This window comes from Magnusiomyces paraingens (assembly GCF_902498895.1).
Source record: "Magnusiomyces paraingens strain CBS 517.90 genome assembly, contig: contig5, whole genome shotgun sequence".
Lineage (NCBI taxonomy): Eukaryota > Fungi > Ascomycota > Dipodascomycetes > Dipodascales > Dipodascaceae > Magnusiomyces > Magnusiomyces paraingens.
In genome coordinates, this window is record NW_022474071.1 from 1,285,264 (window position 1) to 1,308,480 (window position 23,217).

At 43.0% G+C, this 23,217-nt stretch overlaps 9 protein-coding genes across 9 annotated transcripts; 6 read left to right on the forward strand and 3 right to left on the reverse strand.

The window, feature by feature from the left end:
* Nucleotides 1-1,849: 1,849 nt before the first annotated feature.
* On the forward strand, nucleotides 1,850-2,461 carry SAPINGB_P006068 (uncharacterized protein; the record flags this gene model as incomplete). Its single annotated transcript, XM_032000782.1, has 1 exon — nucleotides 1,850-2,461. The coding sequence occupies one exon, from the start codon at nucleotides 1,850-1,852 to the stop codon at nucleotides 2,459-2,461; it is 612 nt and encodes a 203-aa protein (XP_031856673.1).
* Nucleotides 2,462-2,540: 79 nt separating this feature from the next.
* Nucleotides 2,541-4,679, reverse strand: SAPINGB_P006069 (uncharacterized protein; the record flags this gene model as incomplete). Its single annotated transcript, XM_032000783.1, has 1 exon — nucleotides 2,541-4,679. One exon carries the CDS (start codon nucleotides 4,677-4,679, stop codon nucleotides 2,541-2,543), a length of 2,139 nt encoding a protein of 712 aa, XP_031856674.1.
* A 483-nt stretch (nucleotides 4,680-5,162) lies between these two features.
* SAPINGB_P006070 (uncharacterized protein) lies at nucleotides 5,163-5,852 on the forward strand (the record flags this gene model as incomplete). The annotated part of the gene is made up of 1 exon (XM_032000784.1): nucleotides 5,163-5,852. One exon carries the CDS (start codon nucleotides 5,163-5,165, stop codon nucleotides 5,850-5,852), a length of 690 nt encoding a protein of 229 aa, XP_031856675.1.
* Nucleotides 5,853-5,996: 144 nt separating this feature from the next.
* Nucleotides 5,997-7,331, reverse strand: SAPINGB_P006071 (uncharacterized protein; the record flags this gene model as incomplete). The annotated part of the gene is made up of 1 exon (XM_032000785.1): nucleotides 5,997-7,331. The coding sequence occupies one exon, from the start codon at nucleotides 7,329-7,331 to the stop codon at nucleotides 5,997-5,999; it is 1,335 nt and encodes a 444-aa protein (XP_031856676.1).
* A 433-nt stretch (nucleotides 7,332-7,764) lies between these two features.
* On the forward strand, nucleotides 7,765-8,557 carry SAPINGB_P006072 (uncharacterized protein; the record flags this gene model as incomplete). Its single annotated transcript, XM_032000786.1, has 3 exons — nucleotides 7,765-7,950; nucleotides 8,006-8,105; nucleotides 8,157-8,557. 3 exons carry the CDS (start codon nucleotides 7,765-7,767, stop codon nucleotides 8,555-8,557), a joined length of 687 nt encoding a protein of 228 aa, XP_031856677.1.
* Nucleotides 8,558-8,919: 362 nt separating this feature from the next.
* On the forward strand, nucleotides 8,920-13,530 carry SAPINGB_P006073 (uncharacterized protein; the record flags this gene model as incomplete). The annotated part of the gene is made up of 1 exon (XM_032000787.1): nucleotides 8,920-13,530. The coding sequence occupies one exon, from the start codon at nucleotides 8,920-8,922 to the stop codon at nucleotides 13,528-13,530; it is 4,611 nt and encodes a 1,536-aa protein (XP_031856678.1).
* Nucleotides 13,531-13,930: 400 nt separating this feature from the next.
* Nucleotides 13,931-19,174, reverse strand: SAPINGB_P006074 (uncharacterized protein; the record flags this gene model as incomplete). Its single annotated transcript, XM_032000788.1, has 2 exons — nucleotides 13,931-18,893; nucleotides 18,960-19,174. 2 exons carry the CDS (start codon nucleotides 19,172-19,174, stop codon nucleotides 13,931-13,933), a joined length of 5,178 nt encoding a protein of 1,725 aa, XP_031856679.1.
* A 447-nt stretch (nucleotides 19,175-19,621) lies between these two features.
* SAPINGB_P006075 (uncharacterized protein) lies at nucleotides 19,622-20,116 on the forward strand (the record flags this gene model as incomplete). Its single annotated transcript, XM_032000789.1, has 1 exon — nucleotides 19,622-20,116. One exon carries the CDS (start codon nucleotides 19,622-19,624, stop codon nucleotides 20,114-20,116), a length of 495 nt encoding a protein of 164 aa, XP_031856680.1.
* Nucleotides 20,117-20,562: 446 nt separating this feature from the next.
* Nucleotides 20,563-23,181, forward strand: SAPINGB_P006076 (uncharacterized protein; the record flags this gene model as incomplete). Its single annotated transcript, XM_032000790.1, has 1 exon — nucleotides 20,563-23,181. One exon carries the CDS (start codon nucleotides 20,563-20,565, stop codon nucleotides 23,179-23,181), a length of 2,619 nt encoding a protein of 872 aa, XP_031856681.1.
* Between the last annotated feature and the right edge of the window lie 36 nt (nucleotides 23,182-23,217).

A 23,217-nucleotide genomic window follows, 5' to 3' on the forward strand; every position in this document is an offset into this window, starting at 1 on the left:
TTTATAGTATACCATTAATATTAATTTAAATTATAAAAATCAAAATTTTTTATTTGTTTTTATTCAAGGGTTATAGAATAATATATCATTATGATGCTGATCAGCATCTGTGCTATCCTTCTTGTCCATACTACATATTTTTTTTTATTTTCATAATAAACTTTTAATTTTGGCTTTAACATTGCATTTCAAACAACTTGAAAATAGGTCTTGATGCCACATAAGCTTAAAATAATGGTATTCTAAATTCAGCAGAAATGTAATTTCAAAGATTTGTTGAACATGCTATTTCTCTGTAATGGAGTTATCGTATGAGAGTAAAGTCGGATTGTCCAAAGAAAGAACCAAGCTAATAGTTTAATATAAAACTTATTGTATTGATGTAAATATCTTTAGATACTGATAAAACTATGGAAATATACGACTATATATGTTCATTCAATTCTTTTTAATAATACCTTCTTAATCACCTCTTAATCACTTCTTAATCACTTTTTAACTGCTTCTTAATTTCTTTATTAATTTCTTTATTAATTTCTTTATTAATTTCTTTATTAATTCCTTTATTAATTCCTTTCTTAATTGCTTTGTTTGTTTGTTTTTATTCAAGGGTTATAGAACTATATAACATCAGCATCTGCGCTATCCTTTTATTGTCTGACTATGTGACTTGCCGGTTTTCATTTGTACCTTTTTAGTACGGGTGGTTTCTGTTCTGTGCGTCTCCGGTAGCCCGGAAGATGGGCCCTGATGCCAGCTTACGAGGAACAGGGAGAACCAGTCTGTCGGTCCCAAAACCTTCCCAACCCATTTCCACTTATCTTCACGGACGCCCATGTATTTCTTAATCTCTTCCGTCAGAGATACGGCTCGCAATCACCTGCAGGCTATTAGACTGTACGGAAGAGTCGGCATTCCTGTAACCAGGGTAGCCTATGGTTTTCAGTCTAGATGAATACTCCCGTACACATCCTCAGGAAAAAGGGGGTATTCTGGGAATCGAACCCAGTATCTTCCGCTTTCGAGCGAACGTGTTATCCTTTACACCATCCAGCCCTTTTCCCCTTAGCCCGGCTTATTGTTTGTTTGTTTAGTTGCTTTTTTAGTTTCGTATTCAAGGATTGCCGTGCTGATTTTATGCAACAACAATTACAAGCGGATTTAGCTCAGTTGGGAGAGCGTCAGACTGAAGTTACAACTTTGGTCTTGAAATCTGAAGGTCCTGTGTTCGATCCACAGAATTCGCAATTAATTTTTTTGCAGAAATATTATTGCAAGTTTAACGATGAGATTTCATCATTAGTATTGATTTTTTTTTTTTAAAGTTGATTTAGTCTTAAAGGTGTAAAAGGCTCATTAAATTTATAATGTTGAAAAGAAATTCCAAAAATTGTTTCATATGAATCAAAGTTTTATTTTGTTTCGGAGAAGTGGCTAAGGGCATTTTTGATGCGACTTCTATCAAGCTTTATCTATATAAATAATCAACATCACGTTTCCCTTCCATGAAAAAAAAAAGAATCAATTTATGCACCAAAATTTAAACAAAAAATTTAGGTAAAATTTCTCAGACATAATACCATTCTCTATTTTTCAGTAAGTTTTTTTCACTTGTATTTGTTTTATTTTACGGTGCATTATAATCGACACCGTTATATAACGAGTTGTTTCTGGTATTCATTTTTACATTAAATTTCAAATTCATGCCAACCTAATTCGGAGGTTTTATTTTTTTATTCCTTTGCTAGGTATTCCATATAAAAATGAAACCATTCCCACCTGTTTTTTTTTTTTTTTTTTTTTCTTCATCCACTATATATATTTTTTTCATTTACAATAATAACTTTCAATGTTTCGAACAATCACATATTCTCAACTTTTACTTCCCCTTCGTGCACTACAACTAACACTGGCTGCAACTTGTCTTGCTCTCCAAGTGGCCATTATGGCTCGCGAGACTTACCAAGTCACTTTCTCACATTTAGACTCTGGGCGACGGTTTGTACGGATATCAGCGACATTACGTCTTTTTGATGCTCACGAAATCTACGCCGCTGCTGTTTCGGCATGGGGCATTGCACACTCTATCTTAGCACCAACTGGCATTTTGTTTGTTGCCCTCAGAAACTGGAAAGCGCTGGAAACTGCTGCACAGTACCGCTGGGTCTCACTGGTGTTGGAGGTTGTGACTTGGGCAGCGTGGCTGGGAGCTGCTGTCGAACTTGTTGCACAGGCAGCTTGGGTCGGTGCGTGTTCGGCAGGCACGGCTGGCGTCAGCTGCTCTTTGATGCGTGCAGGAACTTGTGTGACTGGTGCGGCGTGGGTCGCATTTTGCATATCAGTGACTCTGGTTGTAGTGATGCTATTTATGCGAGATACTGGAGCAGATGACGACACCATTATTAGCGTTGATGAGGAAAAGACGAGCAAAAGCAGCCACAGCAGTGACAACGAAGAATAATGAAAAAAGAAATAAATAAACAATTAATAAGTGTATAAAAAAAGATGTCTATAAAATGTATTTAAAAAATTTTTTTTCTCTACCAAGTTTCCTGAATAAAGCGGCCCTGCTGCTCCATATCATGGACATATTGTGTTGCTGACTCTTTGAGTTCTTCACTTTGTTTTTCGGAAGCTGTGTCATATCCACCAAGAGTTTCAGTCAAGGCAGTGATAAGAGTCGAACGGGTTTCTGTGGGGAACTTTCCGGAAGACCCGCAGAGATAAACGAGAGCTGCACGGTCGCGGAGAAGCTCGGATATACGAGTGCGTTGGGCGTAGATATGGGCTTGCAAATGAACGCCCTCGAGGATATTGTAGTTGGGCCCAAAGTCAAGAGTAGGGGCATTGGCAGGCGACAAGTTAGGCTGTGAAAAGGCCACATAAAGATGGACTTTTGGCCCAATGACAGGATCTTGAAGCAAAGCCTGCCATTCAGCTGCGTAATGAAAATCAGCTCCACGTGCACGGCATCCGAAAAACACGTAAAGTTCTGGGAACGCCTCTGGATTTGAAGCAAACTTGGCACGATAGTATTCAACAAGTGCTCGGACAGGTGCTACACCGGTTCCTGCAGAGATTAACAGTATGGGGACAGATGCTGCGGCCAGTTGTGGAGGTGCAGATTTAAAAAGGTGGTTTTTCTGAAGTGCAATAGCAACTGGAACGGAACCACGCGCAGCCACTGCTGGCGCAACACAGTCTTCAAGCCAACGAGAGCAAACGCCACGGCGAGTGCGGCGAAGAATTGTTTTATAGCGCACAATGGCAATGCAAAGTTCAGCAGTGGTTCCTGTTTGCGCTGAGGCAATAGAAAAGAGACGTGGTCGGAGGACTGGAAAGATATCGGCAATGTATGAGATTGGGACTCTTGGAGAACCGTCCGGGGCCTTACCAAGGGAGCCAAATTCGAGAAGAGTTTCAAGAATCGATCTTCTAGGTCGGTTGGCGTAATTGTAGAGGTCCTGAAGGGTATCGTCGTCGACTTGAGATCCAAAGGCTTTAAGTTTTTCACGTTCGAGGACTGCATGTTCCGGTGAATTTGGATCTTTTTTTCCCGAGGGATCTAGGACAGTTGGTTCTATGGTTTCAGAAACTTGAGAGAAACGCCAGATTGCGGAAAAGAAACTTCGTCTAGGAACAGACATGATGTCCAAGTGATGGAGAACAAGGTTCCGCAGAGTCAAAGGTTCGACAAGCTTTCCACCAAATGGTGAAACCTTGGCGATATAGGAGGCTGGGACTGTAATCAACTTATCTGCATGAGGAGCCCAACCCATGTGGTCTAAAAGAGCCTGAACGTCAGCCGGAGAATTGGACGGGTATAATGCGAGAGTATCACCAGGGGAGTACTGCAGAGATTCGGGTAACTTGAGTGAAAGATGACGCACATCTTGGTAATGCGATGGAGCAGATATTCTTGTCAACGATGTGATGGATGCTGGGAAGACTTTAGGAGAATCCACACGAGTTACAGAAGTTGCAAGAATATTTTCAGGTAAAAGATCTAGGGGTGATGATTCATTTTCAGTTAAAGAGATTGGGTAGACGGGATCTAAAATGGTATCGTCTGGAATTGCGTTGAGAAGTCCAACGCCAGTACTTGGGTCCTTAAAGGCGTCGAGACTTTCAAGGTAACCAACAATGCGATCTTCCCATTCTTGGTAGACCTTGTCAGTTGAAGGATCGGAAGATTGCTCATCGGCCTCTGCTCGCGGGACCTGAACACCAATCTCGGAAGCGCCAAGCTGGAGTAGGCGGGCATGGAGTTTGCGGACAGCCCAGTTGAATCGTGGATATGAAGAGTCACCCAGGCCAAAGGATGAGAATAAAAATCTAGAAAAGAGAGTTGAAGGAAGGTTTCTTCGCAGGATGAATCTCCAGAAGCGAAGAGCCGATCGGGGCATTTCGCCTTGACCTGTGGTGGACACGAGTGGGAAAAAGAGGTTTAGATTTGATTTGGAAGCATTTGGCGATTCAAGATGAGTATTGAGAAGATCTACAAGTCCTGGAAGAGCATCATCGAACGAAGAAACAATGATGTTTCCAATAGGAGCGGTCGGATCAGAGATGGCCGGACCGGTGGCAACAGCGAGTCTTCGAAGACGAGCAGCCAGCAACTGAGCCAAGTCCTGTGAGTTTCCAGTCTCCGAGGCATATAGGACGTAGATGGTGTTCATGAGCAAGATGACTGATGGCAGGATTTTGAGACAGAAGAGGGTAGTTGGATGGGAAGGTGGTGATGGACGGTCTTTGGGTGAGCAGTTTGTGGATATACTTTGGTCTGGATGTGTATGTGGAAGTGGATATGATGAGTAATAGCCAACAGTAGCAGCAGCCGCTTATTATTAGGGCAATGGCCAAGCGGGTCTTTTCCGGGTCGGCCTTGGGTAGAGAGCTGATCAGGGTTAGGGGAAGACGGTCGTGTGGCGGGGTTGTGTGCGGGGACGGCCAACCAACGAAAAGCGCTCAATGATGAAAAATTTTAGGTGGTGGTAGTGTGGCCATGAATTAAATTATATTATTACAATTTTTTTTTTTTTTTTTTTTGCTGCCAGAAAAATTCTGTTGGATTCTAACCTACACATATAACTCACAGCAAGTTTGAAAATTTCATCACATACCAAAACACAACAATAACAACAATCAAATATCCATCCATAATGTTGAGATCCATCATCGCTAGTGCTCCTAGAAGAACTCTTGCTGCTGCTCGCCCTGTTGCTAGCGCCGTTACTATGCGTGCTGCTATGCCTGCGCTAAGATTTTACTCCGAAAAGGCCGAAAAGGCTGAGGAAAAGCCCGCTGAAGAGGATGCCGATGCTGAGGCTGGTGAAGTCCACCCTCTGCAAAAGGAGCTGGATTCATGCAAGACTAAGCTTGATGAGAAGGATAAACAGGCTGCTCAGTTCAAGGATAAGTACCTGCGTGCTGTTGCTGATTTCCAGAACCTGCAAACCCGTACTGTCAAGGAGGTTTCCGATGCTAAGGACTACGCTCTGACCAAGTTCGCTAAGGATCTTCTTGAATCTGTTGATAACTTTGACCGTGCACTGGCAGTCGTTGCTGAGGACAAGAGAAATGATCCCGTTGAGCACAAAGAGATCATTGATCTATACGAAGGTGTCAAGATGACCCAAAATGTTTTTGAAAAGACTCTTCAAAAGTACGGTATTACCAAAATTAACCCCGTTGGTGAGAAGTTCGACCCCAACCTTCACGAGGCCACTTTCCAGGCGCCACAGGCTGACAAGGAGCCCGGCACCGTTTTCTTTGTTCAACAAACTGGCTTTATGCTCAATGGCCGTGTTCTGCGTGCTGCCAAGGTCGGTATTGTTTTGGAACAGGAGTAAATGATGGATGATTGATGATTTATGATTAAAATTTTTTTTTTTGATGTACATAGTATAGGTATAATATATATAATAATAATTACAGAGATGCAAGATTTATATAAATGTTTGGACATGGACATAATCCCACTTTCAATTTCTCTTTTAAAAGACAGTACCATCTGAAAGAAGATCAATAGGTGGGCCCTTGGTTTCTGGTCGTTTTTCAGCAGCAACTTCTCGTCCAGCCTTCCAAGTTCCGGCCTCAAGTAGCTGGGCCAAGGATAGTTGAGTGCCGAGTTTTTCGTTTACGAGGGGGAGCAAATGGTCAAGAAATCCAACAGTCAGCGCGCGCCACTCGACAATCACGTCCGAGTCCGGCGTATACATTGGTACCTCGTACGGCTTGCCAAAAGATGATGCATTGTTGACGCGGGCCGTGTCTAGCCCCGCAGCCAAAATTTCGGGTTTAAGCGTGAGCACACCGAGATCCACAAGCAAACCGCCATTACGATACTCTGGCAAACCTGTTTGCAATTCTTCTCCCACAAATGTAGCACCGGAGTACTTTTTAATGGGAACAAGAAGTGAGTAGCAAAGCCACTGGGTAAGTTTATGGAACGGGGTAATACGTTCCCAAAATTCAGACCCTGGTGTATTTAACAACTCACAAGGCCATGCATCACCTAGACTAACTCCAGCTAACTGCGTACGACCTGCAGGCCAAATGGGAGCTAAACCAGCCATGAGTGCGTCCCATAAAGTCGTCAATTGGATGACTGGGCCTGGAGAGGTTGTTGTTGTTGTGGTGGTGGTGGTGGGATGCTGTAGGAGGTACCCCAGCAAGTTTCCTGGCCGTGCATCTTCTCCAAAGTATTCCGGACTGGCTGTAAGTGCAGACCCTAAACGTTGCATCAGCGATGCACGTCCAGCAATGCCCTCCATGGGATTTTCTTCAGATGCCTGCATACCCTTAGCAAGAGTTTCATGAGACAGTGCCGACAAGGCATTGCCATTGACTTGAAACGGTTGTGTAGAGTCAGCAGAAAAAGCGCCATTTGCAAACATTGCCAACGACGCCACTGCAATACCCTCACTGCGGTTATAAGTAGATCCACTAGCTGCATCATGATACACCCACTTGTTTCCAGCACCTGCGTCGAGTAACACAGACACAACAAAGAGGTCCAGCAGTCTGCGAGCAACATCATCATTAGCAACACCAGCAGCAATCCATGCCTCAACTAAAGGTGTTATACGATCGACTCCACCAACATTAAAGTGTTGCCAGCGGCCATGGGGAGGAATTGCGGCATAGTCTGTTCCGTAGTCGCGCGCTATGAGCCGCACAACACAATCAACAACATCAGGGACTCGAGTCATATCAATGGTAAATGCAGTTCCGTGACCAGTAGTGGTTGCCTTTGCAAATACAGACTGAGCACGCTCGCGTACAGAGGGGATGGAAAGAAGGTATTTAGCGTGCTGGGTATCGGTCATAGTTTTTTTTTTTTTTTTATATATTATCTATTAAGAGGAATTGATAAGGATTTTAGCTGTGGTTTGTTAGAAAAAAAAAGTTTGTAGGAGGTTGTGATTGTTTTGTTTTATTTGTTGTTATTTATTGTTATTACTGTTGTGGGGGGATGGCCGGTATTTATATCCGACTGGGGGAGTGCTTATCAGTGAGGTTTTCCATGATGTCTAATAAAAAGGAGGCGGCGGCCGATAAGATAAGCGCGCGGGGTATAAATACCAGCCAAATTCCCACAAATATTTTCAGCCAGCAATTTCCCAAAAAACTCTTTCATCAATTCCTCTTTTTCTCTCTTTTTTTTCTCCTATCTGAATATTAAATATCTCAAATCTTCTTCCTTTTCCTCCTTTTTCTTTTCTTTTTTTTTTTTAACTCATCAATTCTTCATCTTTCAATATGTCTTCTTCTTCTTCTCTTCCTTCAAACGTTCACGTCTCTTCCCACCCTGTTCTCCACGCTAAAATTTCAGCGCTTAGACAGGCTGGCTCTGCTAAGGATACCCGCACACTTGTGAGCGAGATTTCATCGCTGCTGGCAGCTTGGGTCTCTGGTGACGCCTTTTCTGTTCAACCAGGTCCTTCTGTATGTGCTTATATATATGTCATCAATCTTCAAAACTAACCATATTTCTATTCAGGCAGTATCAGCAACTGGTACCACTTATACCACCGCTGTGGCATCTCCATCGTCATATGTTTTAATTCCTATTTTGCGCTCAGGTTTGGGCATGGTTGATTGTATGTTATTTTTTATTTTTTTTTAAAAAAATACTCTATTAACTTTAACAGCCTTTTTATCTCTCTTACCTTCTTCGGAAACCCCAGTGTACCATCTGGGTCTGTTTCGCGAAAAAATCTCTCTGAGCCCTGTTGAATACTACAACAAACTTCCTAAGCAGCCTTTTGACACTGCTTTTGTCCTGGACCCTCTGATTGCCACTGGTGGTACTGCAGAGGCCGTCGTGGCCACTCTCAAGGAATGGGGTGTCAAGAAGATTTATCTTGTCTCTGTCATTGCATCCAGTGCAGGCATTTCGCGTTTGTTTGAGGAATTGTCACCCAAGGACTTTGAAGATGGCCTGCTGGAATTGTATGTTGGTGCTGTTGATGATGAGCTGTCGGCAACAGGCTACATTTTGCCTGGTGTTGGCGACCTTGGTGACCGCCAAAACAACACGAGCCACGACTGATTGGGTGAGCCGTGGCCTTTTCGTCTTTGGGCGTTGTGATTTAAGACCTGAAATTTATGCCTTATGACTTTGACTTGTATTTAGATTGTAAACTTACTGTATCATACTTGTAATAACACATTATACACTATAACTTACCTGGTAACAATTTTTTCAATAAACCACCCCCTTGCATGTGTTCGACCTCAAAAAAAAAAAAAAATTAATTAATTTTCTAATCATTTCAAAACCTCCAGTTTTCTTCTTTCGAACATTCAACATTCTAGTTTTCGTCGGTCTGTCTGCCTGTTAGCCTGCTTGACACCTTTTCAACCCTCTTTCGTTTATAAAATCCCCATATCCGGAGCGGTTTTGCAGATAACATGCCTGATGACGAAGGAGACTCCTCCTTTTCGGATTCGTCCACAGCCAGGCTTGCCGACCTTTCATTCTCCTCTACGGAACCGCTACTAGGAAGCATAAGTAACATTGAAGATGATACCACTCATAGCCACTATACCAACTCAGACAGTCTTACTCGAGAGCTTTTGGGCTTAGACTTAAATACAAACTTTAGCATAGACTCCAGAATTGATTCAAATCCTCTCCCTTCTCAGCAAAACCCAGGCACAGTCACCCCGCCATTGAACTCCTCGCGTAACCCCCGCTTCTCTATTTTGCCAAATAATCCATTCACCGTTATCACAAACCCAGATTCTCACGGTGTTATTTCAGGAACTCCCAATGAAATTCGTAGAACCGTTCTTGCTGAATTTGATAATGACCTTCGTGATCTTTTTGCTCTCGAAACAAGTCCATATTATAGTAGCGACTGTGATTCACCAGACCGCACCCCAATTGCTCGTGTTGGTACAAACAGCTCCCACTTAAGCATTCTCACATCAGCCAGTAATGGGAGTGGCAACATCACTGTTTCAGCGTCGTCGCGGCGGCTAGCAGATCTTAGCGCCGCTCCATCCTCGACTCCAACCCCGTCTTTTGCACCAGCCTTATCACTAGTGCCTCCGTTAGCGCAGTCGCTAGGGCCGTCGTTTGGACCAGTCCCTGCTTCAGCCCCAGCATCAACTCAATCATTTCCTTCTTCTGTTCATTCTTCAACAACAAAAAAACGCACCCGGAGATCCTCCACCTTCTCCAACCTCAATTTCAGTTTCATGCAACCCCAGGCCGCACGCCATTCCATTCAAGGCAACCAAAATCATGCAAACACCATGGCCAGCAGTAGCAACAACAGCACCACCGGGCAACAAAAACTAGCAGCAGGAGTTCTGGCCAGTGCCTTTGAAGGAAACAACAGCAAACCATCTTCCTCCTCTTCTTCCTCCTCTTCTTTTTCCTCTTCATTATCCTCTTCGTCATCATCAGTTTCTGCGACATCTTCATCTACTGTTTCATTATTTTCACGCCAGCATCATAACCAACAGCAACAACTACCACAACAACGCCCAAAGACTCTCAACTACTCTCGCTCCTTCTCGCATCTATACGCGACTGCCGCAATGACTACAAGCATTCCAGTTCCAACCGCAGTTTCCTCTGACCGACCTCTTACTCATCCAGCTCCACGTAGCCTTCGTAAAAATGCATCTATTCCAAATATGCGTCTCTCTTCTCCGGGATCCTCTCCAGTCTCATCTATTTCTTCCAGACCACCTTCCCCCAAAAAATACCAACAATCAAAACCAGCAGCAGCCGTAAACCAGGTTCCCTACACAAAACGTAGGCCCACTCCACTTAATCTCGACGCGCTGTCCTTTGTCGAAGACTCGTTTGGTTTATCACGCTCTGCTACAAATTCTAAAACTGCATTCTCAGATTCTCTCACACCTGTTGGTCCTGCTATTGCAACTAGCGGATCAGACGACGAACCTCCGTTTTTTTCTGCTGCAGCGGTGACTGTTGCCTCTTCTGGTGCTCCATATGCAAAACCTTATCCTTCGGCTGGCATACCTACCTCCGTTACTTCCGTTTCAGGGGGGCACCTTGCAAGCACCACTAGTGGATTTAATACCCACCACCACCATAACCATTTCACAAACCAACAACAACACCATTACACTCACATCAACAACTACATGTCTACACTCTCCCCAGTGCCGCTGGGTCCTGTTATGGCTGCTTCTTCAGCCCGAATTGAATCTCCTTCCCCAACCCTTTCTTCTTCAGATGAGTCCTTTCATGAAGCCATTCAGAGCCCTTCTATGCTCGAGCATCCAACCTTTTCAGCCAATGCTTCTGCTCCAATACAAGGGCAAACCACAACACCAGCTCCACGTAAATTGCCTAAGTCGGCTTCATACCTTGATTTAAAGGCCTCCAAGTCGTCACTTTCTCCTACTGGTAACTCATTCCGGAGTCTTGCATCGGCGTCGACCTCTGCATTTGTGCCAGCAGAAACCATTCGACACCATCCACATGGACCCAGTCATGGGATTTCACCATCCAGATCAATTCCAGTTGGTCTTTTGGCTCCCACAATTACAGGTGTATCTGTGGTATCATCTGTATCTACAGTCTCCACAGTTTCGTCCACAGCATCATCTGCATCCTCATCCTCCTCATCAGATGCTCGCACGCTACATACCAAGCGCTCTAGCCTTCAACTCTTTACTGACCGTATTAAGGATCGTTCTTCAGATGATACAGATTCACAATCTTTGGAAACATCAAACAACCCTCGCCACAGACTTTCTTTACGCAAACGTAACAGTAAATCATTCCAAACATCTCCTCCAACTCCAGCTTTGCAGCCAGTCTCACTGAAGCAAACAATAAAGGAGTCTTCTCGGTTTTTTCACCGAAAAACAGAGCGCACCAAAAGCAGCAAGCCCAAGAGTGCATCATCATCTCCTAACGAATCATCTACGGACAATCCCTTATTAGAATCAACGGAATCTTCAAGGCGTCTTTCGACAGCATCATCCAGCCCAACAACGTCATACACCACGACAACACTAGAAAAACGTCCCTCCTTGTCACACATGTCTTCAAATTTCTCCTCTAAAATCCGTTCGTCCCGACTTTCTTCTATTAGTCTATTTTCTTCAGAAAAGGAAGGCGGACCATCTGGCATGGGATCCGGGTCTTCAAATGCTGGCCAATCGGGAGGTGGGTCAACTGGAAGCTCAATTACACCTCCACGCCGTCACCGTCACAAAAAATCACAGTCTACATCTTCTCCTAATTGGTTTTCTCAGGCACTGCCAACGTCATCGCCCTCAACAACATCTCTTACACCAATCCGTACATCACCATCAACCCATGATCTTAGTCTTCTCCGGAGAGCCAGCTCAGCAAGCAGCTCATCAGCAAGCATCACCAGTCTTGGTGCGGCCAACCCTAATAACAGCTCTGTGACTTTAGGCGGTACAGGTAGCAGCGTCACTCATTCTTCAACCAATTCTGGATCACTGTCTGCTCGTCAGCAGCACACACAATTGTCTTCTCGTGCACATCCAACACCAACATGGGAATTTGTGCGCGTACCAGAAAATGCAGGTCTTGATATGCCAGATTTTGATAACACATTTCTTTCTTTCCTCCCATCTTCACCATTTTCGGCCACGTTTAGTGGGTCAATTAGCGAAACATCTACACGTACGCCTCCTCCTCCTTTTTCTTCTTCTTCTTCTTTTTCCGAAAACAAAACACTGGCTGCTCCAATATGGTTTCTTCGCCAAGTGGTATCTTCCAACTCTCAACCAGTAGGGTTATCTCTGTCCGCACATTTATTTCTCCCCCGAAGCATGTGGAGCTCGCTTGATGCAAGCATTGGAGCTCGCCTTTTGGATAGCCGTATTGAATGCCTTCACGAAGCTACCCGTATCGGCACTCTTCTTTTTGGTGATGACAGTTCACCTGCGGTGGCGGCATCATCTGAAACATTGTCACGCCAAACTCTACAACTTTCAGCTTTGGAACAAGAGTTTCATGTTGCTTTCATTGAACCATTGTCTTCAGTGCTCCAACATGATATCACAACTGCTCCCTCTACCCCTGGTCCGTCTCCCATTAGCTCGTCGTCGTCTTCATCCACTTCTTCTGCGTCATCATCAGTTTCAATAACGTCCAGCGCTAGCTCAGCAACTTCCTTACAAACTTCTCCACCAAAACAAACTTATCTCAGCTTGAGCCGCCGAAATAGCGCTTCCACAAATACCTCAACATCACCATATGCACCACATATTTATGCCCATAGTCTAGGGTTTGGCCTTGGTCACCACGGTTATACAGGTAATAGTGCTACTAGTGCATATAATGCACTTTACAGCGACAAACTAGCCGCTCTTGGAGCTAACAAGTCTACAGCAACGGTCGGCGCAGGTACCTCAGCCGTATCACCAACACCTCAGAGTGGAGCTCATGTTCGCGCTTTGTCTCCATCGTCGACTTCCTTTTTGCGTCATTCTTCGGTCACGACACTACTTGCAGGACCTGACTCGCCGGCGGAACCTGCACCATCCAAAATTCCAGTAGGATCCGCACACAAGAAACATTCTCAAGGGTCGGGATCAAACGGCTCGGTAGGCACTACTAATCGTTTGCGCAAACGTGGCCCAGGAAGTAGCAGCTCCAATATTGGAAATGTGATTTCTTCATCTGTTTCCTCTAATAATTTGGCCTCCATGCCAATGAAAACAACATTGTCCAGTGGCAGTACGTCGCCCACAAGCTCATCGAAATCCAGCGAGAAAATTGTGACACCCACACCTTCTACAACCACCACTCTCCAATCTTACATTGCAGCAATTACAGACCTTATTGCTATCCTGGAACCCTTGGCATCGTCTTCCTCTAGTTCTGATGATTTTTCAGAGCACCAGTCACTTGATCCCAATGCAGACAAGCATGCTCAAGGTGTGCATGCATTCTGCGTCTTTGTGGCCAAGGTTGTGTGTCGGTTAATTCTTAAAGATGTCCAGTCGCTAGTTGATCTTCACCAGAGTCAAATCCGTGACTGGATATTATCGTGAGACCTTTTTCTTTCACTTCAAAAAAGTTATTTTTTTATTTGCATGCTTTGTTTATTTTTGTACTGGGTTGTTTTTTATAGTTTTTTTTTTATTTTGAATAAGCACATTAAAAAAAAAAATATTTTTGAAAAACTTGTTACTTAACATGTTCTTTAGTCATAATGATGTAAAAAATGTAAAATTTTTATCTATTTGAAATATTTTTTTAAAGATATTCATCTCGCAGTCATTGGTTGTCATGTTTATTCAAACCAAACTATCACGTAAAATTACTCAATTAAATATGTTTTAAATAATTAATTTCCCAGTTTTTTTTATACAATTTACTTAAATACAACCATAACTATAAATATTTTTGTGCTTTATTTTTATTTTTATTTTTTTCCCCATAAAACTCCTTTTATTTTGCGCCTTCGTCGTCACTATCTTCGTCATCCAACTTTTCCAATTCCTCATCAATCAACCGATCAACATAAGCAATCTTGTCTCCGACAAATGTGACACCCATTAAATCCTCTACCCGGGCACGGAGCTGTCGCTTTGTCATGTTATCAAGATCAGCACTTTGCAACACCTGCCGTATCGTAACGCTGATTTTGGCCTCACGCTCAGGATCAAGCGGTGTTGTGGCGGTAGGCAAACCCACTGTAGAACCACCAATTGTAGGTGCAGGCCCCATAAGAGACATGTACCTACTTGCAGCAGCTGATTGCGCACCAGAACCTTGAGGTCCTGCCATGCTGAATTGTGAAAATGTATGTTGCGAGGGTGCATAATCAGGCCGTGAGTAAATAGACTGGGCGCCACTGGCATCATATCCATTCATCATAGCATTGATATGGCCTCTTGGCTTAATTGTATTCCAATCCTGCATTTCGGTGTTAACACCAGCAATATTACTGATACGGCCATAGTATTCATCAAATACAATGTTTCTGATGGCACCTTCAATACCTGTACGAGTAGCGTACGACTCCCATGTTTCAAGAGGGATCATGGATGGCTCAAATCCCTCATCGTCAACTGCCACAATCTGTTTGCCATTCTTTTCTCCCACGACAATACGTGTATTACCCCAGGAAAAGTTATCCATGTACCAGAAAGAGTAAATGGGAAGAATAAATGAGTGGATCGGGTAGGCAGCTACATAGATAAGCATCCAGAAAACATGCTGCCATTGACGACGTAGAATAAACACAAGTGCTTGAAGACCGTAAACAGCAGCAATCATGATAATCGAAATAAGAGGGAACGCACCAACGTGACCAGCCATAACGTAGATCAAATAACCCAGGTAGACACACACAGAAGGCAACATAATGGTACCTGCCAAATCAATCATTACAACAAGACGCATACTAAAACACAAGAAACCACACATGTTTCTCAAACGAAGCAGCTCAACGAGATTGTGCACAGTAGAGTTAATCCAACGACGACGTTGCGATAACAAAACGCTGAACTCATCGGGAGCTTGTGTGTATGCATGAGCGTCCGGAATGAAGGTATACTTCATACGAGGGTAATACTTTGCCATCAGAGTAGTCAAATAACGATCTTCACCGAGAGAGAACAAATTCTTTTTATGCAGCGTGTCAACCTGGCCCACCGAGTAGTCACGGATAATCTCATCACTGATAAACAAGGGTTTAGCCTTTTTAAGTGTGCGCAAACGGTACATGGAGAAACAACCAGGCAAACATGTAACTGATCCAAATAAACTCTCGAATGCTTTAGTGAGGTGATGTGAAATGTAGTATTCGTAAACCTGAATCATAGTCGAAAGAGACTTTTCTTCATTTTGTAAACCAGTTTCACCACAAATACCTGCAATGCGTGAATCATTTGCACAAGCAGCAACAAGTCTGTTCAAGGAGTCATCGGCAACAGATGTATCGGCATCGACCATGAATAGATACTCGTACAATTCCGGGTCCACACCAATTACATTATTAATATGGTGGAAAATCTCCAGTTCCATAGGATTCATAGGACGCTGATAATGGACACGATTCAAGAAACTCATGAGCAGAATTTGTGAATCACGTTTACCTCTGTTACCAGGCTTGCTTGTCTCGCTGGGTTTACCAACCTTAACAATTACCAAAAAGGGAACAACATCACCTTCAAAATCGTAAAGGCCTGAGTAAATTTTAGCATAATTAAGCTGAGCAGCACCTTCACCCACACTTTGGAATGGCAGTGCTGGAGGGTCAACCTTGGGATCAACGCCAAAAATGTCCAACACAATGCGGGGAGTAGGCTTATCGTTACCGGAACCAATAATGTTACCATCGCAAATTACTGTAATTAATTTACGGCGATTATCATACTTGAGTGCAGTTAAAGAGTCAATGGCACGACGCAAAGCATCCTCATCTTCTGTATAGGCCGGCACCTGGCAAATGACAAACTTGTCTTGAAGTGGGGGTAGGGCTTTTGAACCAAACTGAAGGGAGGCAACAAACTTGACGACAGTGACCATTGAAAGTGAAGCAGCAAGAACAAGCAGAATAATATTAGAGGCCTGACAACGGGCAGTGTAACGAAAATCTGGGACACCTGCGTAAAACATATTTTGAAGACAATTCATATTGTTGACACGAGTAGCACGGTCCCAGCCAAGATCGTTAACAAGTTCAGTAATATCTTCACCGGCATTAGACTGGAACAAGTCAACAAGATCAGAGTATAAGAACTCATATTTTTCATAAACAGAGCTATAACTTGACGGATACAAGTCGATAGTATACATGTAGTTAACCAAGTCATAAATTTTGTTGTCAATGATAGCCCAGTAATGTGGGTTACTAGTATCTTGGCCCTCTTTTTTTAAGACTGACTTTTTAACGACTAGCTCACCCTTGTAATAGTTTTTCATCTTTGGCAAGAAAACATCATCGTACCAAGTATAATTGTACAAAGCTGTTGTGTTTGAAGTAACGTAATAAGAACCACTCTTATGCTCAGCATCAGGATAATCAAGAGTAGTATTCAAACTGAGCATAACCGAAGTATCAGTGACAAGGCCTTCGCAGGCAACAGTCAATGGTGGAGGGAAATAATCGGTAAGATCCATACCAGCAAAGGGTTTCATAACATCAGTAGTAGTTGTAGTCGTAGTATCGGAATGCTGAATGCGCCAAAACTTTGAAATGTCGTAAACTTTGCCATGTACAGCCACATAGAAATTATCGTCTGAATTGTGTTCAGAAACCTCGTTAATGTTCCAAACCTTGTTAAACTCAGGGCAAATAATTTTACTAAGGAAAATCATGTAGAAAATAATACCAGCATTAACAAGAAAGATAAAGCCGCAAATGACCACCTTTTCACGCCAAGCCATGCGAACATCAGAACGCTTCATGCGACCAAACCACTTCAAAAATGGACTGGGGATCCAAAATGTAACCATCCATACAAACCATACCCAGGCCTTACGCTCAGAAGACATGGGGATAATTTCAATGGGTTTTCCAGCAGCTTCTTTTTCAATGTCATCTTTAAACTCGCTAAGATAATACTGTTCATTTTCGTAATCGTCCATTTCCTCATCTCCAGAGTCTCGCTCAAAGCTTTCCACATCGTTGTCAAGAAGAGCATGATTTTCTTTAGAGTTAGAGGCGCCGTACTGATTACCATACGGAGCGTTAATGTTTTGTTGTGAAGACTGTGATTGTGATTGTTGGAATTGTTGTTGCTGTTGGTAAGGATTATGGGCAGATGCTTGAGGATGTAATGATGGGGTATGTTGAGAATATTGATATTGAGGCATGACAGACCGGGAAGTCAGAGACAAGGCGCTGCCGGTTTCAAATGGGTTAATTCCAGCAGCAATAGGGGGTGGGGCCATGACTGGGTTACCGAATTGGTCATAGCCCTCAGAAGCGCCTTGAATAGGAATCATTGCACCAGAACCGCGGACATTTTCAAGGCCTATTTCAAGATCACGCCAGACGGGTTCCGAAAGCCATATTCTTGCAGAGCCGCAAGAGAACTCAGCAGGACCCCACTGTTTTTCATAACGTGCCCATTCTTCCAAGTTAAAAACACCGACGTTGGGAGGAAGAATTGCTGAATACTTTTCAAGAAACTCGTAAAAGTCAAAGTCTGCAGAGAAGTCAATGTTACGGCGTTTTGCAGACCATTCAACGGCCATGTATTCACGAAGTTGCTGAGAAACAATTTGACTGGACCAGAGGTCATTAGAAAGGGAAACAGCGTCAGTAGATGGGGAAAGATTCAAAACAGTCCAAACTCTGCTGCATGTAATTAAAGATTCAACATTGAGATGTAATGAATCGTCATCCTCGATGAGCTCTGATCTATGTTGGGATGAAGCTGCAGTAGCAGGAGATGTTGCAATGTAGGAGATTGAAGGGTTTAAAAAAGCTCTGAAGTTTGGAATCTGGCGGGTAATTTTTGTTGACATGGGATCATTTTCGTAGAGCTTTTTAATAGTTTTTAGCACGCTTGCTGGGGTTTTGGAGACCTTGATACCGTCTTCCTTAAGCTCCTTGTTGATTCCAAAGGAGTCGTCAAAGACATTATGAAGAATTGTTTTCTTGTAAGACTGAACTCCCTCGACAATAGTGACAATAGAAACAACCTCATTGGGGTCGTCTTCAGTATCGTCGTGGGGGCCTTGAGGTTGGGCGGATCTGTCGACATAGTGGTCAAAGCCAGCAAGAAATTTGTTTAGTTCGGCTACAACATTGTGAATGAGAGCCGAGTATGCAGAAGTGATGAGTTCTTGAGTAGAATATTTTTCAAATGTGGCGGGTTCTATACCAATGAGAGAACAACCTTCAGCAACATCATCAGGAGAAGAAGAGTTGCCGAGGAGGAGGATGCCAGAAAGAGTTGAAAGGACGCCTCTCAAGACGGAGCCCTTGATACCACATTGGCGCAGAGCGTTACTCCAATCCTTTGCGAGAGCGTAGTCATCAGAGAAAAGAACCCATTCGGGGAGACTATATGTGTTTGATTTAGCGAGGAGCTTGTATTCATTAGGGCTTGATTTGAGAGAAAGGTATGATTGGTAGGATTCAGCCTCAGCAAGGAGAACATGATAAAAGACATCAAAGACGCGGTTGTTTGGAGCTGATGGAAGGTTGAGTAACTGCTCATAAGAAGATAGTGGGTCTTCAGCAATGTTAAGACGAGTGGAAAGAATTTGGCCTGTAGAGGAAAGAGAAAATGCAACACCTAGGCCATTGTGAAAGCGGCGAGAGAGATTTTCAGGTGTCAAAGCAGTAAGAAAAGGGGTGATTACATTCAGGGATTGAAGAACCGCTGGATTAACACCAGGGAATGCCGATACGGTGGAAAAAAAGGAAGTAGAAGCAGCATTATGAGTGGGACTAGAATATTTTGTTAGAAATGTAAAAAGAGCTTTTAAAGTTGACAAAAGTTGAGTGTTTACTTACAGAACAACAATAGTTTGGTCTTCAGAACGGCGTCGGCCATGATCCCAGACTCCAACAACAAAAGCTTCCTCAATATTTGGACCAAATACAAGAAATGAAGTGGAATCGAGACGGAGAGAGCGGTATTGGGAATGCACAAACGTCTGGTGAAGAGTGGCAATGAGAGAGGACGTTGAAATTGCCTGGGCGGCATTGCAGAGCGGAGGAGCGTCCATGGTAAATAGGCTTTTAGCCAGGAAAAAAAAATAGTACTTAAATCAGAAAAAAATATAAATAATAGTTTGAATAGTTTTTTAATGTTTGTAGATTTTTTGAATTTGTGTATTTGTGTATTTGTGTATTTAAAATTTTTTGCTTATTGTTTTTACAGGTTTGAGTGGCTTGTTTATGTAGAAAAAGTTCAGAATCAAGGAGAAAAGGCCATGTTGGAAATGTTTGGGAGGCCCTGCAGAGGAGGTTTTTTTTTTTTTTGGTGGTGCTGGAAGAAACAAAAAAAAAAAAAAATTTGTGTGCTGTGCTAAAAATAGCCTCCCCGGGTTTTCGGTACCACCAAAACAAGCCACCAGTCAAAGTATATATATTTAAAGATCCGGAGAGTTCCGGACTCCATTTGCTTTCATAGTCATCGCCATTATAAAAAATCATCTCTGTTTCGTTCGGATATGTCTCAGTCATCGTTTCCTGCGCCGCCATTGCCTGAAGAAGGTGTTCCAGAACGTCCGCCAGACATTATTGTCCCAGATAGAAAAAGGACTAGTGATCCAGATCAACTACAAAAAGATACCAAAGACACTGGTGAAACTCCACAAACTCTGGCACAAAGATTGGCAAAAGATGAGTATTTCCAAAACTTGAGCAAAGCGGAAAAAGTCAAGTACTATAAGGAACAACTGGCAAAGGAACAAGAAGAACAAGAGTCTAAGGAAGACGCCATTCAACGCGCAAACGCAGCAGTACTCCAGCAGTCACTTGAGCAGCGACAAACCACAAAACAGCAGCTCAAACGTAAACCTGGATCAATTGGATCAACTGGATCGAATGATGGAATTTCTAATACAGCCCACAAAATCTCAAAGAAGCAAGTGCAAAAGTACAAGAAGGCTCAAAAGGAGCGCTCTGAAAAGAAAATGCGTGATTGGCTTTTGAATGATGGTTAAAAAAAAAAAAAATAAAAAATAATCTTAGACTTATCATATCTTAATCAATCTTGTCATTATTTTCTCTTTACTGGGGTTCTTTTTTGGAACCGGTGCTTGAGCGGGTCTCGCAGGCCCACGTGAAAGGGCCGGGACCCTTGAAAGGAGGTGTGGCAATTTTTTTTTGATTAAATACAACTTCTTGATAATGCAACATTTGTAAGCGTTGAATAAGAATCGTATGAATTGATTACATATGATTATATAACAATTATATAATATTTTTAATTTATTATGATCTCCGGATGTTTTTTCGCGTCTTTATAAAAAAAAAAAAATTGTGTGGTCCAAACACACCAATTTTAATCCATTCCATTTCAACCATCTTTTTTTTTTTTTTTTTTTAAAAAAAATATAAAAAAAAATATAAAAAAAAACCCTTTATCTAAACTAAACAACTCACAAAAATGGACGGAAGAAAATGCAAATCTTGCGGATCCAGACTTGACGGAGGTGTTTGTACAGAATGTGGTCTTGTCTGGGAAGAATCAACCATGGTCAACGACCTGACCTTTGGCGAGTCTTCGTCCGGTGCTGCTATCGTCAACGGTTCCTTTGTCAGTGCTGACCAAAGTGGCCCGGGCCGTGGAGGTCTTTACGGCAATAGCAACGGCCGTGAAGTCACTATCGAAAAGGCTAGGAATCGAATTTATGGCGTTGCTCACTACTTGCGTGTCCCGGAACCTGCTATTCAGGCCGCTATCGCCAATTTCAAATTAGCACTTTCTATGAACTTTATTCGCGGACGCAAGTCCAAGTACGTGACTTGCGCCTGTCTCTACTTAGGATGCCGCATTCAGCATACATCTCATATGATTATGGAGTTTGCAACTTTTCTCAAGGTAAATGTCTATATTCTGGGCAATACCTACAGCCAGCTTTTACGGCTTCTCCGACCCATGCTTGGCACAGAGCAACTTCGCCGCGTCGTCACTATTGATCCCACAATCTACATTGTAAAGTTTATCAACAGACTTAACTTCTCCAGTGAAGACTCGAAAAAGGTGAATGATGATGCTTTCCGTTTAATCAAACGCATGGATAAGGATTGGATGGCCATGGGTCGCCGACCAGGTGGTATTGCTGCTGCTAGCATTCTTATTGCCTGCCGCATGAATAACCTCAAGCGTTCGAAAGCCCACATTATGCAAATCGCCATGATATCAGAATCAACTATTGACAAGCGTCTGAAAGAGTTCAAGGCGACGGTGGCTGGTACACTGTCTGTTAAGGATTTCCGCGCCACTAATGTCGAATCTACGGCCGACCCACCTTCATATTTGAAAAATAGAGATGTTGAGCGGAATAGAAATGCTCTTCAACTTTTGACTGCAGAAAATATGGATGAGGATGGTGACAGCAATGATGAAGATGATTTTGAAAAGTATACCGAGGAAGATATTTTGGAAATGGCAGAAGAGGCTCGACAATCTTACCAAGATGAAAGCGATGAAGAAGATGATGAAGGAAATTTGCCACCTCTTGAAAAATCTTTTAAAAACAAAAGTCTGGGTCGGGCTACATTGTATGCTATTGAGGCCGCAAAAGCTGAAGCCAAAAGAATAGAAGAACGACGCAAAAAGCGGCTAGAGGCAAAGCTGAGAGAGGGCATTGTGGATTATGAGGATGGTGAGGGAGGTGAAGAAAAAGAGGGGGAGGATGAAAAGGAAAAGGATGACGATGACGATGAAGACAGCGAAAAAAAGAAAAAAGAAGTGGAAAAGGAGAGTGATGAAGAAGATAGCGACAATGAAGAGGACTTGTTTGTTTCTAATAAAGATGATATTAAGAAGGGTATAGTAAAGGCTGGTGATGAGATTGAGAAGAATGGAGATAAAGATAAGGATAAGGATGAAGAAAAAGATGATGAGGATGATGAGGATGATAAAGAAAAGCAAGTTAATAGTGAAGATGACGATGACGATGACGATGACGACGAAGAAAAGGAAGATGAAAGTGAAGATGACGATGACGATGACGACGAAGAAAAGGAAGAAGAAAGCGAAGATGACGACAAAGAAAAGGGGGAAGAAAGTGAAGATGAGCTTGAAATACTTGAAAAGAAAAAGTCAGTTAAAGATGAGGTTAAAGAATCAAAGCTTCATTCCGATGAAGAGAAAGAAAGGGGAAAAGAAAAAGAAGACAAAAGTGAAGGTGAAGAAGACGGTAAGGATGAGGATAGGGATGAGGATAAGGATGAGGATAAGGATGAAGATGATGATGATGAAGATGATGATGATGATGAAGATGAAAAGGATGAAAATAAAAATGAAAATGACGAGACAGGTAGGGGTGAGGAAGATGAGAATAATAAGGATGAAGGTGATGATGAGAAAAAAATCACCAAAGTTGAAAAGCAAAATTCTGACGAAGATAAATCGGATGAAGAAAATTCTGAGGAAGAAACGTCAGACAAAAAGGCTGACAAAAACGAGTCCGGCTCCAAAACTCAAGACAATTCCACAGATGAACCTGCTACCAAACGACGCAAGTTAACACGCCAGGAGCGCATTGACGCAATTTTGCGCAGACACAAACACCCTGTTGTTCGTATGACATATCGAGATTCGGCTGATGCCGCTGCTGGGTCCCAACCAACTACTTGGGTTAGCAAAGTATCTGATGACCCGGAGAATCTTTCCGATGTTGATGACGACGAGTTAGACAATATCATCTGCGGAAAAGCTGAGGTAGCACGGCGGCAACGTCTGTGGCTCTCGTTGAACCATGATTACGAGGTGGAGCAGGCTCATAGGCGTAACAAGATTGATGCAGACAAAAAGGCTGGCACATACAAGGAGCCTCGGAAAAGACGTGCTGCGCAGTCGCGGTCCGGATGGGGCAACCGCCCACTTGGGTCGCAACTTTGCAAGCAGGAAGAAGAGGATGGAGCTGGAGGCAGTGCGAATGCCCGTAATGTTGCTGTGAACATGATGATGGAACGTAGTAAGGTACTCAAGGTTTCTAAAAAGTCCAAAAAGATCAATTATGGTGCTTTGGACGGGTTACTCAACTTGGGCAATTAGGTCTTTGTGTAGTGGTATTTACAAATCTGGTTATCT